The sequence below is a fragment of the Antedon bifida genome, chromosome 10 (assembly GCF_963402885.1).
Source record: "Antedon bifida chromosome 10, ecAntBifi1.1, whole genome shotgun sequence".
Taxonomy (NCBI): domain Eukaryota; kingdom Metazoa; phylum Echinodermata; class Crinoidea; order Comatulida; family Antedonidae; genus Antedon; species Antedon bifida.
In genome coordinates, this window is record NC_136235.1 from 4,959,701 (window position 1) to 4,978,377 (window position 18,677).

General features: G+C 31.4%; 1 protein-coding gene across 3 annotated transcripts in view; it reads right to left on the reverse strand.

Annotated features, from left to right (window-relative positions):
* Positions 1–244: 244 nt before the first annotated feature.
* LOC144854230 (phosphopantothenoylcysteine decarboxylase-like) overlaps positions 245–18,677 on the reverse strand; it is a 41,305-nt gene continuing 22,872 nt past the window's right edge. The window contains exons 1-7 of one of the 3 annotated variants that reach the window (XM_078712153.1): positions 12,804–12,891; positions 10,661–10,729; positions 9,567–9,707; positions 9,002–9,097; positions 5,800–5,928; positions 2,495–2,663; positions 245–1,454 (exon numbers count right to left, since the gene is read on the reverse strand). In XM_078712153.1, coding sequence (XP_078568279.1) covers positions 1,384–1,454; positions 2,495–2,663; positions 5,800–5,928; positions 9,002–9,097; positions 9,567–9,701 — 600 coding nt within the window. In that variant the 5' untranslated portion in view covers positions 9,702–9,707; positions 10,661–10,729; positions 12,804–12,891 and the 3' untranslated portion in view covers positions 245–1,383. Of the gene's footprint in view, positions 1,455–2,494; positions 2,664–5,799; positions 5,929–9,001; positions 9,098–9,566; positions 9,708–10,629; positions 10,730–12,803; positions 12,892–18,677 lie in introns of those variants that run through there. The other 2 variants (XM_078712152.1, XM_078712154.1) reach the window with 2 other exon arrangements.

The following is an 18,677-nucleotide window of genomic DNA, read 5'->3' on the forward strand; positions in this document are numbered from 1 at the left end:
GATTGAAAATGTAATTTTTTAACTGTATATAATACATATATTTTTTAGATATTTTTTATATGTTACGATATAGTATTTTTTGTCTATGTTCGATGTTTAGGCCTATTCGTATTTTTTATCAGATCTTGTATTTTTGTATTCATGACTTTTTATATTTATAATTAATTGTTTGAGAGCTTGTCAACGAAACAAATTTCCTTTTGGACCAATAAATTTCTGTAGTCTGTATATATTATGCCAACTGGAGCTTCAATGGCGTGTTCAAATCGGATTGGATAGCGACTTAAACTTTTTTGTATTAACACTATATGACGTAAATATCAGAGAAAAGTGAGATTTCCATGGTAAATATTTAAAAAATCCCTTAGCAATGCCAGTTAATTTGATAACTAATACAATACAATTATGTAATACTCATAATTGTGTCATCTTGATATAGGACATGAATATTTGATATACATAAATGCAGATATAAAATAATTATCATAAATCGTCAGGTGATCGTCTTTAGGCGCTGGATGTGATGTCTTATAGGAAGAATAATTGCTCTAAATATACTATAAATGTATAAAGCAGGGAATAGGTAAAAGGAAAATTGGTGATGCTACGGAGTGATCATTTTTCGGAAAGCATGTGAACTCACTGAAAATGTACTTTTAAAGTTGAATAAAATAGGATACAACTAACTTTTTCTCTCTCTTTTTTATAAGTTATATATTAACTTATTTTCTGCCCTCATAACCGACATATTGTACATTTTTTGGCCATATTTTGTACTTATATAATTTGTATTGTATTTTGATTATTACAGATATTTTTGTTGATGGCAGTAGGCAAGACTGTAGCTCACAACATTTTAGTAATATATTTTAATCATGACTCTTTACTAATCATGCATTTGAAATTTCAATTAAACCACACTTGATGTCATCAACAGGTGTGGACTCCCCATTGAAGAATCTAAAATGAAATCCTCTTCACCCTCATCAATAGACTACTAACACAATCAATATACTTATTCTTCTCAGAATTATTATCCAACGTCTAGAATATGTAAATATAAATACACTATATACGATATATTAATTTACAGACAAATGATTAGTTTCCATCCTTTCCATTGCGACTTGTCTGACAAATTAACCGCAAAAGGGATCTCATTTGTGAGCATCATTTACCCGGAGATGCTTGTGTTCGATTATGCTGTTCTTCACAGTGAATTTTAGTTGTTTTCAATTGATTAGAAAGAGCTCGTTTACTTCGAATAAACCATAAGTTTAATGATCCACAGGTTTAATAAAATGTCTATAAACAAACTTACTTGTCAAGAAATACTTTTTCTTACAAATTAAACTGATCCATTGTTTGGCGTTTACAACTGTGTTAACGCAAGGAATTTAATATGTGTTGAGTTGTTTGCACGATAGTATTTACCTCTGCCATGCCACCATACCCTGAAAATATAAACCAAGAACACAATTAATGACAGATTTAAACATTTGTCTGTCATTCTTAATTTCATTCTTCCTTCCTTTATCACCGATTAAATAGAGAGTGATTTAAATTATATGTGGCAACAAACAGTTATTTCTATACATATGTATAACACAACCCTCAGGATGTAAGGCAGCTCTTACTGTAGGTTACTAGCTCATACCACAATTAACAGGTACTCTTCTTTTTTTATAGGTTTTCAAAAAGAAATGACAAACTAATACAATAGACCTCCTCCTAGAGAACACCCATACTAAGGGCCCGGGGACATTTTCCTGTGAAACAAACGAAGGCAAAATACTATATATTTTAACACTATAACACATTCCTAGGAACACCTTGACAAGAGGACATTTTCCTGTGGAATTAACAAAGGCAATATAATGTATTTATTCTACGATCAAGGGACACTTTGCTGGGTCTCAAATGTGTTCTACTGTACTACACTAAATAATAATTTTCAACTTTAAAATTTTCTGTGACACATTCAGGCAGTTAAACACACATAAAATGCCACTGGCATTATGTTTGAAATCCATGCTTGTGAAAACAGCCTGAAGCAGTGTGTATCTTAACGTCAGTTGCCAAGCCGAATATCAGATATGGCATTTCCAAAAAAATAAAACCGACAAATTGAATTCATTTGAAATTTGAATGTATTAAAACAGGATTGTAAAAATGTAACTTAGATGGAAATATATTGCATCACCTGTTACTATTTTATGACAAAAAGGAAAAAAATAAAAATAACAATAATAAAATATTCTACGTCAGATACATATTTTAGTGCTAAATATAATACTCTATAGATAGGGCAATATATTATAATAATGCATTACAAGAATTATAGGATCAAACTATTGCATAATTCTACTCTCAAAATATTCATAGCAGATATTTGGAAACAAAAGAACATTCTTAAAACAAAATATTTTCTTTGAGTATTGTTTAATTCAGTTCAAAAATGAAATTTTGTTAATACATAAAAGAAACATTTTACCTTTATCTCCACAAGCCAAAAGTTTTTCAACACATGGTACTTCAGTATACCCCCACGTTTTTAGGATTTCAACTTGGGTACCTGTCACAGGGTGTTCCCACATGTGTGTATTCATAGCTGGACAGAAAAGTAATGGTTTATTCTTATCCCATGCCCTCACTATACATGTCTACAAAAAAAAAGAGGAAGAAAGAGATAAAATTGTATCAATCTATTACAAGGAATAACAGAGTTTAATCTGTATTCACATTACACAGGATTCCAGTCGGGTCATCCAAATAAAAAATGAGTATAGTGTGTAAGTGTGACAGCCTGGCGTTTTCTATGCCAAATGACCAAATCTGGGCTATGTGTAAACGTATCTTTATCGCTTTGTATTCTTGAGAGAAAAAAAAATCCAATTTAGTGGTTATCGGCACTTGGAAGATAACCCCTTGTTATTGTCAGGATCTTTTTTTTTTTCTATCTTATTCTTCTTTCTTTCCCCAAATTTTGTGTCACGTGTATCTCCAATTCTTGTCAACATAACATCGTATAACTTTGTCAGAAGATTGACCTGTAACTGTAGATATGCAGGAAATTTTGTTATATGACACGAGAGTCGGGCAGCGTAAGTTACGCGCGATTTTATGAAATTTATGGTTGATGATATATTCTGAAAAAAAAATTATTTTTCAATGAAACTTTACGAGTGTATTTCATAATATGAAGAAACTTTTCAAATGATAAAAATAGCGTGCTACGCAAACAATTACGAGTACACATATTTAAAATTTAAAAACGTGCAAAATTAATTTCTAATCAATTTCGCGTACATTTCAGGCCATTATGAGCATTTCCAAATGTTCTAATTTGCAATTTGTGCACACACTTCTGCGCACAGCTCGTACAAAGTGTAGGAAAATGGTTTTTGCAATTGATTTTTGTTTTAATACTTTCTGTAGTAGATTACATTAATTTTGATGAACTTTGATTGCAAAATAACAAAGCATGTGCACTTAATAATTGTGTGGTAAAAAATGAGTAATTTAATGCAAATTTGTGCAAAAATATATCTATTTTTAAACAGTTACAGCTCCTCAGGATGGCTGGTGACCCTCATTTTTTAAATTTTATTATGGAAGCCGATGAATTGTAGATATTAATTCATGTAAAATTTATATCTACCAGATGTTCTGACGTCACCATATGGCCATAACCGTGTGCTAAAAAATGGGTATTTAATGCAAATTTGTGCAAAAATATACCTATTTTTAATCAATTATAGCTACTCAGGATGGCTGGTGACCCTCATTTTAAAAATTGTATTATGGAAGCCGATGAGTTGTAAATATCAATTCATGTAAAATTTATATCTACCGGATGTTCTGACATCACCATATGGCCATTCGAATTTTAAAAATAGGATTTTTATTCGCTTTAGTACTATAGTTAATCCCATTTAATAGAGCGCAGTGGGCTTATGCTTACCCCATTTCGCCATGGATTTTAAAATGTTCTTTCTCAATCGATTCTCTTTCACATGCGTTACAAAAATTTGAATTTTTATTACGTCATCATATAAAAAAATTAGAATAACATGATTTGCTTGATTTCATCTTTACAGTATATTTCAATCTGTCATAGTTGGAATTAAAAGTGACCAGCATAATTAAAATTTATAAAAGCTGTTGAATTGTAGATATAAATTCATATAAAAATTTCGTCTATCTCATGTCATGTCATCATATGGCAAGTTGAATTCAAAAGGTCAGATTTTCATCTCTTTCGTAAATGTTTGTCGCGTTTAAAAGAGAGCGCACTCACTTTACGTGCCCTAAATTCTTCAAATTTGTATTAATGTAATTATTTAGATAATTATCTTCTAAAATTGTTACCTTTATATGTCACTTTGATGACGTCATCATGTTAAAAATTGGATTAAAAGATGGGTCTCATAATATAGTGTAATGTTACAAATAATGGCATGAGGTGAATGATGAAAGGTTATATATCAACGAGGCGACACGAATATAAAACATTCATTATTTGTTTTATAATCTAAATAGATTCCTGTCATTTGAATAAAATGAAAGGTAGGCCTAGCCAAGGCCTAATTTTGATTCACATTGATTAAAACAGTAACATTTGGTTTTTAATAATTATATTAGATATTATTATTTATATGGATTTTATAAATGCACCTACTGTTATTGTTAATTATGTCAACAAATGACCAGAATCCTAAAACGCCTAGGCCTAGCCTAATACTAACAGGCCTAGGCCTACTAGGCCTAGCTAGGCCTACTTAAGGCTGAAAGACAGCAATACGAAACTTTGACAGGCAACTGGAACTCATCCAGGCTAATTATGTTTTTTCCAACCATTCCACACCTTGTAGAGATGTTCCCATTAATTAATCAAAATCCTAAAAGATCTAAAGTTAATTTTAATGGCTTTTTTATCTAAATTAGTACATATGTATCTCTCCAAAAATGTACTTCCATCGCGAAACCAGTCATGTTTCAGTTTGCATTTTGCAAACAGATTTTTTTTTTCTAACAAGAAAAAAAGTACTAGTAAACGATCGTTTAATAGTGTGTACTATTGCATGCCATGTGACCCACAATCGTCCAATCAAATGACAGGAATTTATTTAGGTGTTATATAATTTCATCTATGCTACACTGTATATAACATATACAATGTATTCTGTAAATACTGTAATATATGTACGATACAAAATAGGTACAATTCAGCACTGTAAACATATTTAATTCATGTCATAGGATGGCATAATAATTGTTGAACGTTCATATATTTTAATGTACTGTATGTGCATGTTGTATTTCTGCGGATAACCCAAACTCGTCACAGTGATGAGTTCAAATCTAGTTATTTATTAGATGTATAATATTAATAATAATTTCAAACCATGTATTGTACTGTATATTATTTGTTTGACCATGAATAAATAAAATACTGTATCTAAATAGCTATACTACAAGGTAAGGGTTTGTGAAATTTAAAGGGGTTTAATTGTAAGGAAATGGTCATCACGTTGTGAAAGAAGCCTGAAGCCCAAAAATGTATCTAATGAGATCTGTATTTTATATCTATGATGAAAGCATAAATGATGAAGGAGAATACATTATGTAAAAATACTAATTTATTTGAGTAGATTTTTATAGTCTAGACAAACAATCAAGTGTTCACTTTGTTTTATAACACGTAGAATAATAATATAATATATTGACAACTACAAAGTATAAAAGCAGTCAATTATAATGGAGTAATATTAACTGATAATGGATTTATAAACCTACCAGTAAATTATCACACAGACCCTGTGAAATCTTTGCTAATGTGTTAGCATCTAGAGGCGCTATCACCATCAGGTCAGCCCATTTCCTAAGTTCAATATGTAAAACTGGGTCAGAAATTTTTGACCATGTCTAAAAAAGAAAAATTGCAAATAATATTAGTAATAACTCATCTACTATTATATCGAAAGGTCAAAAATTGCACTACAAAATTACAATTTTGATGCCTTAATGTAACATATCATTTCAAAACAAATCCCTCTATGATCCGTCATTAAAAATTGAACGCTCATTGAATTTGAAAATTGTATACAATATTTCAAAGAGGGGAACTATATAAAATACTCTGTTGAAATGCTGAAAATAAATAAATATGGAAGCAGGATATAGAAGAAAACCTGCCACAATAAACAAGACTGAAACATAAGCAACATTGTCTACATAATAAGATTTCATGTGTGCAAAGTGTCATCCTGGGAAAAAATTTGGCCTGGGTACATTTTAAAAGAGGTTTAAAAGGGATTAATGTACTTAAAACCAAGGACCCCTGCTCATAGGTATGGATGCCTTTGAACCTATTCAATGATGTTACAATCTATCTGGCCTGCAAGATAATTGGTAAATTACAATCAACTAGAAAAATGTCAAGAGCTCCTGAAATTTTGGCATATGCTTTAATAAAGATGAATTGTCCAGTAAAAATAGTCACTTATGCACTATCCAAAATACTGTAGAAAATTGATTGTATTCGGGGATATAAACTTGTTTAAAATTAAGAAGCTTGCCCTGGATTTTGAATGTGAGGTATTTGAATTTGGCATACTTGTCACCATTGATTTCAAACAAATCATGTGTAAAATGACAAGGTTTAAATGACCTGAGGCATGTATCAATAGATAGCATGTTATTATTATATTGTCATAACTGTAGATATTTGCTACACATGAACGAGTGTTCGAGGCTGGGGAACTGCAAGCTACAAAGCTACTGTATGGGTTTTAAGATTATTTAGCATCCAAAATTGCTTGGTGTGGAACAAGACTTCCACAGTAAAGATATAAAAGGTTATACATAGCTACCATATACTGTACTTACTACCAAATTTATTCAATTAAATCTTAGGTTAGGAAAATATTTTTTATTTTATAGAAAATACAAAATTATCTTGTCTCGAAATATGATACAATAAACCCTTATTGTCACAACAACACAAAACAGTCATGAGATTGTCCCTTATGTACACTAAGTGAACATGTAAAATTTTATCAGCTAATTTGTAACGTATAACATAGAACAACAATTGCAACAGTTTTAATGTTTAAAATCTTTATTTGATATCATTTTTTTTTTTCATTTAAAAATTGTAAAATGTACTTTTAAAATAGGAAAAAAACAATGTTAAGATATACAAATTTAAAAACAAAGTAGTCATTCATGGTTGAACATGAACTAATTCAGTGATGAAAGATGCTGCTATAACGGTCTTATCTCATTTGTCTTTCCTAGTAAGGTGTATTTTTTAGAGGCCTTATCTATCATACTAGAGCCCTATTCAATTAGATTACTTTAATCGTTCGAATTCGCGGCTTAAACGACCTCTGAATATTTAGTACCCTTTTTCGTTTTGCTTGTCAATTTAATTTTGTCAGTTACTGGTAACTTAAAGATGTATTGTCCCCCAAAATCATGAAAAATAAAGATTTTTAAAATCGGACTTTGAATAGGCCATTTTGCAGTTTTAATGAAGTTGTTCACTTCCATAAGAAAAAAAACGGGGGAAAAAAATTATTTCACTTATAAAAAGACAAAATAAACAGTTAAAATACCCCAAAACTCATTGTCTTCCAGACAATTTGACAATTTTTTGCTTTAAATTACATTTTTCTCAGGTAAATAAATTTTTTTCAGACCCAATTTTTTGTGAGAGTGAATAACTATTATGTGACATTAAAATAAAATATTCAACAAAAAAATTAAAAAAAATATTTTTATAGGGGGACAATATATCTTTAAGCTCTGTCTACTATCAAACTAGTTTGACAAAAAAAGTGTGATGTGCTCAAATATGGTAGTGATATACTCAAATATGGTAATGATATGACATCATCATGTCCATATATGGGAACATCACATTTTTTGTCACATAAAGTTTGATAGTGTAGACAAGGCTTTATATGATTATTCCTTCTTGTACAGTACTATATACTATGAGTATGTGACAATTCATTATTATTTTTATGGTTTTATTTTTATAATTTAGAAGAAGTTAAATTCAAGTATGAACAAGAGTAATCAGTATTATTACTATGAAATATTTTTAATATATTTTGAAAATAATTTATTTTTAAGAGCAAAAAAATGAGACTCAAAAGTTAAATTAGATTGTATAAATGACAGATTTGTTTGATTTTTTTAGAAACGTTGCGTGTACCTGTCACATTATATATACATATACATCTTTCATGTTTCTAAACATTCATTTTGATGGCATGAAAACTGCTGACTCTAACAGAAAGTTCAAATTGTTGAATCGCATAAAAAAAATGTATTGATAATTTTGACATACACGCCAATTATATTCACAACACTGTCACCTCTGAATTTTTAACTTTTCATTCAAACTAAAAATTGTACAATGTTACTATTTGTGTCTACATGTGCCTCTTGACTGTTATTTTATTTTTAGGTATTCCTGCCTCATTGTACATTTAGCTTTTGTTGTCCTGTTATTGTTGACAAACATAAAATAAATGATATGACAACTGGAAGTGAGACATTTCAACTTTATAAATGTTGGTTCAACTTTATACAACACACTACATCTCCGATAATTGATGAATTTTAGACAAAACATGTCTAGAGTTTAACAATCAATGTGCTTTCATATGATTCTGAGAATGTGCAGAGTGACATTTCAACTCAATAGCTGTGTAGTGGAACATTGTGAAATTGAAAAAGCTGAGTATACTGTGATTGGTCTAATGAATATAAGGACGATATGTAATGATGATATATTTTAGTAGTTAAGATGATTTAATACAAATAATGAAGACTTGTTAGGTACTATGACACTAATCAAATTTAAACATACATAACAAAATTAAATTTACAAATTAAGATTGATTTGTGAATGTAAAAAGCTTGCAACATTAATACACCTGTAGGGATTGTTGAATTAAATGTCATTTGAACCTTTGTAACATACCGTCCATTCATCTTCATCACGAAACAACCGTACATCAAGTTCATCAGGATTAAAGAAATGGGTTGAATGATTTGTACAAACAACTTGGACATCTACCTAAGAAAGCATTCAATGAAATTTAAATCAGGGGTGGATAATAAGTAAGTGCACACAGTGCTTCTTTACAAATACACTGTAATAAATGCAAAGTTCTAAAAATCATTTGTACCCAATGGCTTGTACACTGAATGATGGATTGAAATTCAGTTTACATTCACACTTGTTTCATTTTCGGAAATGGCACCGTTTTATTAAATATGAAAAATCAACAGAGAATGCTATTATTTCTTTCAGTGTTGGTCTCAGAGTGACTTTTCGTTTTCAAAGATGTACCACATAACTATGTAGCTGCCGAGCAAACAAAAATAAATATATGAGCATGTACAGAATGACTTTTAGACTCAATAGCTGTGTAGTTACATGACACTTTGTGAAAACGAATGGTTGATATTTAACAAGAAATAAGTTCTGTATAATCAATGCAGCATTGTTTGACCACAAAGTAATGAAATAATCAAGGTAATACCTGGTTAAGCTTGCACAATTCAGTGATTAATTGAGGTATTTTTATGGCAGCCACACTTCCTGTACAACCAACCAGAACACGTCGCTGCACTGGCTTCTTGACAGTTTCACTTGACGGAACATTCTCTTCATCCATCTAAATCTGTAGAAATTAAAAATGATAAATAACACAGTCTAAAATTATACAGATATTTATTCCTCAAAGTATTAAATAAACCATTTTTAAGTAGTGTGGGCGTCAGTGTAAGAGCCTGCTATCATATTTTACTTTTTAATATTAGGATTAAAATTTGATTTATTTTCTATTCAAGGATACATACACTGTGTTTGTTTAAATAATGAATGCACATTTTATTTATTTTTTTGCTATGATATTTTCTTTTCTAAAGCCAAAATATAAGAAAAACGATAATTCTGCCGAAGTGTTTAAGTTATAAAAGGTGAATAAACGATGATATATTACTATTTAAATTAACACCAAGTCTTCGCCTAACACTAGGCAGGGAAATATTACCCATAAATCATTAAAAATTTAAACAAAAATTCAATTTAATCCAGCATGTGTCAGCGTCCATTGCAAAACAACGATTGGACGATTACTGCATAAATTATTAGGGCAGTTTCTGCTCATCTGTTTTAAAAGTTGTGAGGAACTTGTCAAACGATGACAACGATTTCACGCAAACTCCTCAAGATTCTAAAGTGAAGGCTTACATCGCAATCAATGAGGGAGTTTTTAAATGTCACAAGATAATCTGGCGTACATCAAATGGGACTTGATACAGACAGCATTATGACAAATTCCATCAACAATTAATCCAACAGTAAGATTTTGTGTACATAACTCCAATTTTTCACGTCAAATTGTAAGCTTGGTCAATTGCAGTTCAACGGAAATTAATTTTTGCAGTCAGCTTGATTTACCGGTTAGTTAATGAAACCCACGTACAGTTAAAAAACAACTCTACCTGCGAATTATAGCAATACAATTGACAATATTCTACATAATACAAGAAAGCAAGGTAGCACTACAAGTAATATTAATATTTGTATATTATGTAAACATACAAACTAAACAGAATACACAATACTTACGTATTAATGCACACTTCTACAAAATAACGATCTAAGATTTCCGGCAAAAAAGATGACAAACGTTCTGAACTGGAAAACAAACAAAAAATTAATTTAGTATAGTGGAATTAAAAAATAATGTCTTAAATCCTGATTTTTAAGAAGATTTGTATGGAAATTACTATTACATAAAGTAGCCATATAATGAGGATTACTGTCTCACAATTGAAATAAATCTGAATTTATATCTACTTTCTAAAAACAAATGGGAAAGATTTAATTTTTATAAAGATGATTTTTATGGAAATTAAGTCCTATTAATAATAAAAGTAGCAAAAATAAGGATTAACCATCCCAATAGATATTAATTTTTTTAAAGCTCTCTCTACACTATCAAACATTATGTGACAAAAAAATGTGATGTGCACTACCATATTTGGGCAAATCACACTGATAGTGTAGACAGAGCTTAGGAATATCCTTCTTAAAACATGAACTTTTGTCATAAATAATAAGTGTTTATACAAATGTTGATCAAAACATTTGAAATCTACAGACTGATATTTTGTTGTTAAAAATGTTATTTCGATTTAAAGACTTTTTTTTAAAGAAACTAAGAATTCTTTACAATTATTGGGAAAATGTATCAATAATAGTAATAATCAATAAAAAATAGTATTGCACATTGATTGTAATTTGAAGCTGAAATATGAGATGATATAATTCAGGTCAGTAACATAAAAATGTACTAGTTTGGTAAAAATATAAAATTGCTATTGAAGAAAATAAAAATATAGGTTGTATGAGGTTGAAACAAGTGTACTTAATGTTTTGGATCCTTTATTGCCTAATTTCCAATGTTAATCAGTCAGACATCAATTCTAAATCTGTATTAAGAGATAACATTAAATAATGCAGTGGCTACGTCTACACGTAAATGTAATCTACATGCTATATCTATGCATCCAGCTCTCATAACCTAAACAAAAACATCCTTAGGAAAATGGTGAGAAATGTTGACTGGTCAATAAAGAAGAAATAAAAAAAAAATGATACTGGCATACGATGCATGGATATCATAATAAATTATTCTTTTATCAAATGCCAGGGGGCACTATTATAGGCATAGTAGTATAGCCTGGGGATTATATCTAAACCTAGGCATAGATGCAGCCACTTCTTCTTCTTCTTTCGGAATACTGCTTAACGATCCTTAAGGATCAAAACAAGCAGGGTTTGTGCGCATGCTATTGCATGCATGCATGATATTTAGTCTCTGATTAATTGCACAGTGGCTGTGTGTGACGACAGTGGCTGTGTTTGTGTGGACTAGTACACCGGGGTAACCCCCTACTCGTCTCGAAAGATGTACTAGGTTCTTTAAAGTGCACATGAGCTATGTGTACACTGGACCTACGGTTTATAGTCCTTATCCGAGAAGACTCGTTCTACCACCAGAACCATGGAGTGAGTGAGCCTCGAACCCTTGCCGATGTTATGGCTACGTAATTACGGTCCCACTGTCTTAACCGCTCGGTCACTCACTTGGTTAAAATGGTTTAATTTTAAACTTTGGATTTGTTCCTTTACAACTGTATAAGGAATTAGAACTACTTAACATAATTAGCATAATTATTGATAGGGCAAGGTGATGTTCTGTAGCATGTACAGTATGCTAAGCATTCAACTTTTGTTGTGGCTAGACTCTTTCTTATAGTCAGGAGGCTACAACACAAACAAATACTGTAATTCGTAATCAGCGGAATAGAAGAACATAAATAGGCTAATAAATCCCTTCTAAGTTCTAGGTCTCTACATTGCACATTAAATTTTATTAGTCCTCCTGGCTAGTCTCACTACACTCGCTAGTTGGGGCTTTCTAGACTATATATTTAGTTACCGCCCTACCTAGGCTAGCATTAGAGATGCTGGTTTAGGCCTATGCTAGCTAGGCCTAGTCTAAACAGAAGAGGAGTAAGTAGCTTAGTTAGCCCTTTAGGCTAGCTATCCCGGCTCCTCAGTTACAGAGGAGTAGTCAGGCCTAGGCCTAGAGTCACAGCACAGGTAAGGATAATAAGTGGTAAGGCCTAGTCTGTTAATATTCTGTAAAACTAAATAGGCCCTAGGCCTGACTCTGAGGATTTATAACCAAAACTGCGTTTACCAATTTCATTTTCTTGTACAAAAACAAAACAAAAACACATGCGACACACGACACGAGTTTAAATGTCAAGGTATAGCGCCTCCAATAGTTTTATAAAGTTAGATAATGATAAGAATGGGTTCCAAAGAGCGAGCCTGTGCGGAATGCAATTCATTGGTTTCATGTGGGCCATGATACGGTAATTCAACAGGAAAAAATTATAAAATAAAAACAGCGCGAGCCACACACAAAAGCATAATTTAATATTTGTACAATTCATTAAAAAAAATTACAATAATGAATCAAACGATTGAGCTAACCGGTCATTTTGTTTAGACTAGTTTCGTTCTCTAAATGACGTTTGGACATTTTTCTTACAAAAAACGCCGCTCGACTTTTTGACGTAACAGTTTTAATTATTGTTCTTTCGTCATTAAAACATGATATTCTATTTATTAATGATTTACTATCAATTTTAACAAACAAATCAGTAGGCCTAGGCCTAGTACACATTAGTGTAACGTAAGATATGCATATGAAATGCTCTATTTAATTATAAAGCAGGGCCTATCGGGTATTAAATACATAATTGTTTAGAGTAGAGATTATGATTGGATTCAGTTTTCCGTCTGTAGTTGATTTAGCTAATTAAATTAGCTGACAATTGTCTATTTGCACGTGCTTCTTATTTAATTTCTTCTTAATTAATTTACGTAAGAGCAAAATTTGGTAAATCGCGCGTTACTTACTCGATGGTATAAGTTGGTTTATACGTACGGCACTGATTTTAACCACCTAATGAAACCCTGTTTACTAATTAAGCTGAGTTAGATAATTATTTATTGACGATTAAAACGAATTTAGGTTCAACGATTTTCCGATCGTGGTATACACTGTCTATGGATGTCGATGCTGAAAAATAACCACACACAATAATACGAGGATGCTTTGCATTTACCTATCTCCTTCTACGATAATTGTTTTTAATAGCTGAAAAAACAGCTCGAGCACAGCATCATAATGTTAGACAAGCCAATATTTTTACACATAATATTTTGATAGATTTAATATACGTTTATACAAACGTATTGCTTGGCGATGAATGGTTCCTCCATGGTCTCCCAGTGTCAAATTGATATGGTAAAAAAACACAAGTAGGTAAATGTATGGGCCCTTGCGGGATAAACTTAAAACCTTTGACAATAAATACATAAACCATTTTTTGTTTCCATTTGAAGCGCAAATTTCTTACTGTGAGTGTGGGTACTGTTTATTTAAACACATAATTATACAAATAAACTTTATTACTGACAGTTTCTTCTCAACGTTAATTGTATTAATTAATAATTACAAAAAATATAAACGTCGTAGTGGTGTATCGTTACATGTACTTTACTATTTCAATCGACTATGACAGTGACAGTTTCAAAAATGTATTAAAGCGCAAATATGTTACTGTATTTATTTATAAAACATAAAAATAATATGTCGTTAATATATTTTAAAATGGTTCTTCTTTGCACCCATCCTCTTCACCATCCTTCAACCCTAATGTTACATAAAAAAAACACAAATTGGGTTTGTTTAAATTTGACTTGATAAGTAATTATTATAGTCCTCCTACATTTGACATCGCCAGTTTCTTTTACGCTGAAAATACTGTGTATTCGAGAACCATCTGTGGGCACGACCTAGATGATACGCGAGCGTACCACCATCTAGTATAAACGTTACCCCCAAAAAACTAAATTACAATGCAATTTCCGGTGATCTGAGGTCCATATAGTATATTTAACCATGGTGGGACTGAGGTGTGATGGACTTTCATTCATTAATACATTGGTCTAGCTGCTGGGAACTTGGACCGCGGGTTGGTTCCAGCAAGAGGATTTTAGGCTGCGAAATAAAAAGTTTGCGGGAATCGAACGCTGGCGTAAGTCACCTGTATTATTTGATCTCGTTAATTTTATGTTTAGCGCCCTCAATTTTAAGAATGTTAATATATTATGCTAGAAAATTAGGAACAACTATAGAACATTTCTAGAGATGTCGATGTCTAGACCAATTTCGAAGTTGAACTAATCCGCCGCCGAGGAGCTAGGCCTTAGGCATGTGAAGCCGAGTTTTTTTTAAGTACAAAAAAAAACTCACCCAAAACTTTGAAGTCACCTAAAAATTTGAAATTGTAACATTATCATATCGTAGGTGATCAATGGTATTGAATTGAAACTACTCTAAGTTAGTTATTTGATAATAAAATAAAAATAACGTTCGTATTCAGAATTAGAGGAATCTAGTTCTCTCTACTCTCAGAAAAGGCATACAAAGGTCCTGTACATTGAGGTTAAATGAGTAACTAATCTGACATATTACATTTGATCTTATACATGCACCGAGAAATTCCAATATACGTGTCGTTTCCTGTAATGCTACATCTTGCATCGTTCATAATGTCCAATGATTAATACATTTAAGTCGATTTTCCACTAGGCGAATTTATTCGCGCGAATCCAACGTTTCGCATTTAAAAAAAAATCGCGCTTCCGCTTTTAATGGTCATAGCTCATTTCCTGAGCTCTGATTGGTTGCGCAATTTTTCGCTTCGCAAAAAGTAGAAACAATTCGAACTACCACAACATCAAGCGGATGGAAACATGAATACGCATGCGTATAAGCTGACGTTTTCGGCGATTCGCGCAAACAAATTCGCCGAGTGGAAAATCGGCTTTACACAATGTTTTTGAGAAACAGTGACCATGCGCAAACCTAATTCGACAAAATTAATTTGAAAGTGAGTATCGTAACGTACTCCCGCGTAGTTGGAAAAACAAGAATGTATATAACTTCTGAATGGGAAACAAATCATAAAATAAGTATGTGATTGTATCTCTGAAAAAAATTGAAAGAAAGCGTTGGAAGATTGATTAATTTAACACATTAGGAATTTAGATAATTTTTGCATTTTTTCAATAAGTTAATTAATCTTAGATTTAAACTAATTAGCATTACAAAGCAGATACTTCGTCATTTTTCATAAAGATAATCAATAACGGGCAAATAACTGTAAAATGCCAAACCACCACAAAACATAATTCAACACATAAATACTGGAACCTAAGCAACATGGAATCGTTTGAAAGTACACAGTTTGTATACAATTAAAATAAGAAACTCTATTCAGACGGGGCAAACATTGACCGTGGTTTTAGGACAGTTAAACCTTGTCAGATCTGTCAAAAAGAATCAATTCGCATACACGGTATCACGCCTTTCCTTGACGTCAGGTTACAGTGTCGACTATGGCCATTGACCAGGAGTCAACCGCTATGTCAAACGCTTTCCGCTATTTCATGGAGAATTGGTTATGAATAGTGAAAGAGCGACGAGGTCAGCGTGTCAAGAATTATCATTATGATAGAATTTGAAAAATGTTACCATTCCAACGTATACGGTAAAAATGTTTGAACATTCTTATGATATGGCAAACATAGGCTGGTAAACATTGTAAAGCATACGGTACATGGAATTAAGAGTCCCAGCCTTATTGGCTCTGGTTGTCACCGCGTGAGGGGAAATTCTCCAGCTGTTTGTCCTGAAATTTGAAAGTTTGAAATTAAGCATCAGGCGTCAGTCGAAGATGATTGACATGTTTAGCAATAAAGCTACTTGCTATATTATACAGCTAATCACACAATTTTAAAGAGATCAACAAGATTAGTAAATTAGCAAAGAAAACATACTTTTATGGGTGGGTAAGGAATTTGTTAATTAAATAATAGAGAGTTAATCTGAGTCATCTATCAGTTTAATGAAACTGTCAATCGATAGCCCTAAAGGATAATTGAAAGGCGTCAGTACCCATTAAAAGCCATTTAAGTTTAGGCCTATAGTAATAATTATATTTATTTATTATAAACAAGAGTTAAATGAAATATTTTTTTCCAAAATGTGCCATGCATGTGTATTTTAATTCTTTTTTTTTCAAATGTCTATAATCAAATTAAAATTAAAATCTTTCTTTCCATTAAATCTTTAATTCGTAATCATCAGTATTGATAGATTCAATTTGTGCAGCCATATTATATATACCGTAGCCTACTGTATTGTGTCTGTTATGAAAACCAAGTTTATAGAACACGTAAAATCTGTCCAATATTTGTTATAAAGTACCTACGAATGTGTTTTTTAATTCTTAACATTTTAAGCGTTTTTTCTTTTAAAAGTTTACAATAATCAAATATCTATTGTGTCTGTTATGTAAAGTCCCGAAAGTTTTTAAAGCACTTAATGTATTCAACCTGATATCTCCCGATAACAAATTCCACTTAGACTTTACTAGCAAAGTCCAGTTGAAACAATTTCCTCATCATCATGAAAAAAATGTTGCACCTGTGACTGTAAATTTCTAAACATGGTGGCTTGCATCATTTCCAGATATTTAAACTAACAGTGACAAGTCCGCTTAGCCAGGACACTGTATTTACAATTAATCATAAATCACTTGATGTTTCCATTATTTCGATGGATGTTCTGTCCTGACCCACTAGTCATGTTCATCTATTAAAACTATTAATTAATAATCCATGTTACAGAGTACACAACCAAAGGAATTTACAAATACCAGGACTATCCTATCGGAAACGCGTAATTATTTGTTTAAACAACTGCATTCCAGGCATCGGAATGCAGTTTTTCACCATGTTCAGTTTCAATGTTTCTTGATTTTTAGAAGAAATAACAAATATCTTTTAAAAATCTACCAATTCCAAAGATTTATAAAGGATATTCTACAAAACTAAACTTATTTCCGAGTATTTATTATTATTTCCTAATTAATTTATAAACAGTTTTAATTTTAGTAAGTAGGTCTACGACTATAAAAGCCGTGTTTAACAAAATGTATGTGGCAAAAATCAAACAAATTATTTTCACTTCTATATTTTGCCAGTAATAATATATGTGCCAAATTTGAGTTAATCCGACAGAAATTATCAATATCCAAATACTTTAAAATTGACGACACCGAGCAGAAGAAAAGAAAGATGTGGTAAATATATTTCGACGTGTCACCAAGATATAGTACACACTAAACCACTAACGTGTTATGATGCAAAACTGACGGAAGCTATAAGATAGTATGTTTTGGAAAATTGAATCCACTATCAAAGAGCATTTTATAGAAATTATCGAGCACTTTGTAAAACCTTACTGGTGCATCAACTCCTGTCATCTTTGATGTACATTTACCATGCCCTGGTGGTGACAACGGCAACAGCTGCGGATTTTCATTTGTAGGGTATAAGACAAATACAAACTATGTATCATAAACTATAACTAATGTATTATATTAAAAATATAGGCTCAATGTATAAAATAGTTTGTATTTGGACGGTTGTAACAAAAGACTGAAGCGTCGAAACATTCTCAATCTCTGCAGTATTTCCTTTTGGAAACACATGGTGTAGTACCGCAAATCTGTCTTTCCCTAAGTTTGTGATATCTATCTATGTGGTAAAGTTTTTCGAAATAATGATAGCTGCAGTGGAATTGAAGTAAAGACTGGAATATACATTTACATGTATTTTAGGAAATTATTCACTGAAAGATTAATTTTATTACATAATGTATATATTTATTGTATAGAGCACATTCATTATCTAAAAGTGAAGACAAACTGTAGCATCGCACCATGATGTGGAATTTAGTATTACCATTTTATTATTGCAATTGGTTTGATGACAACAATCATTCTCCATAAGGTCAGAAATCTTAACTGACTTATAAATGACTAAATTTTGTTTTCAATCGAATAAATATGTTTTTAAGTGGACTGTCTCTGTCCATAATTAGTCTTGTTCCCATGTGAGGTTCAATGTAACTTTTAGAGAAAATGTA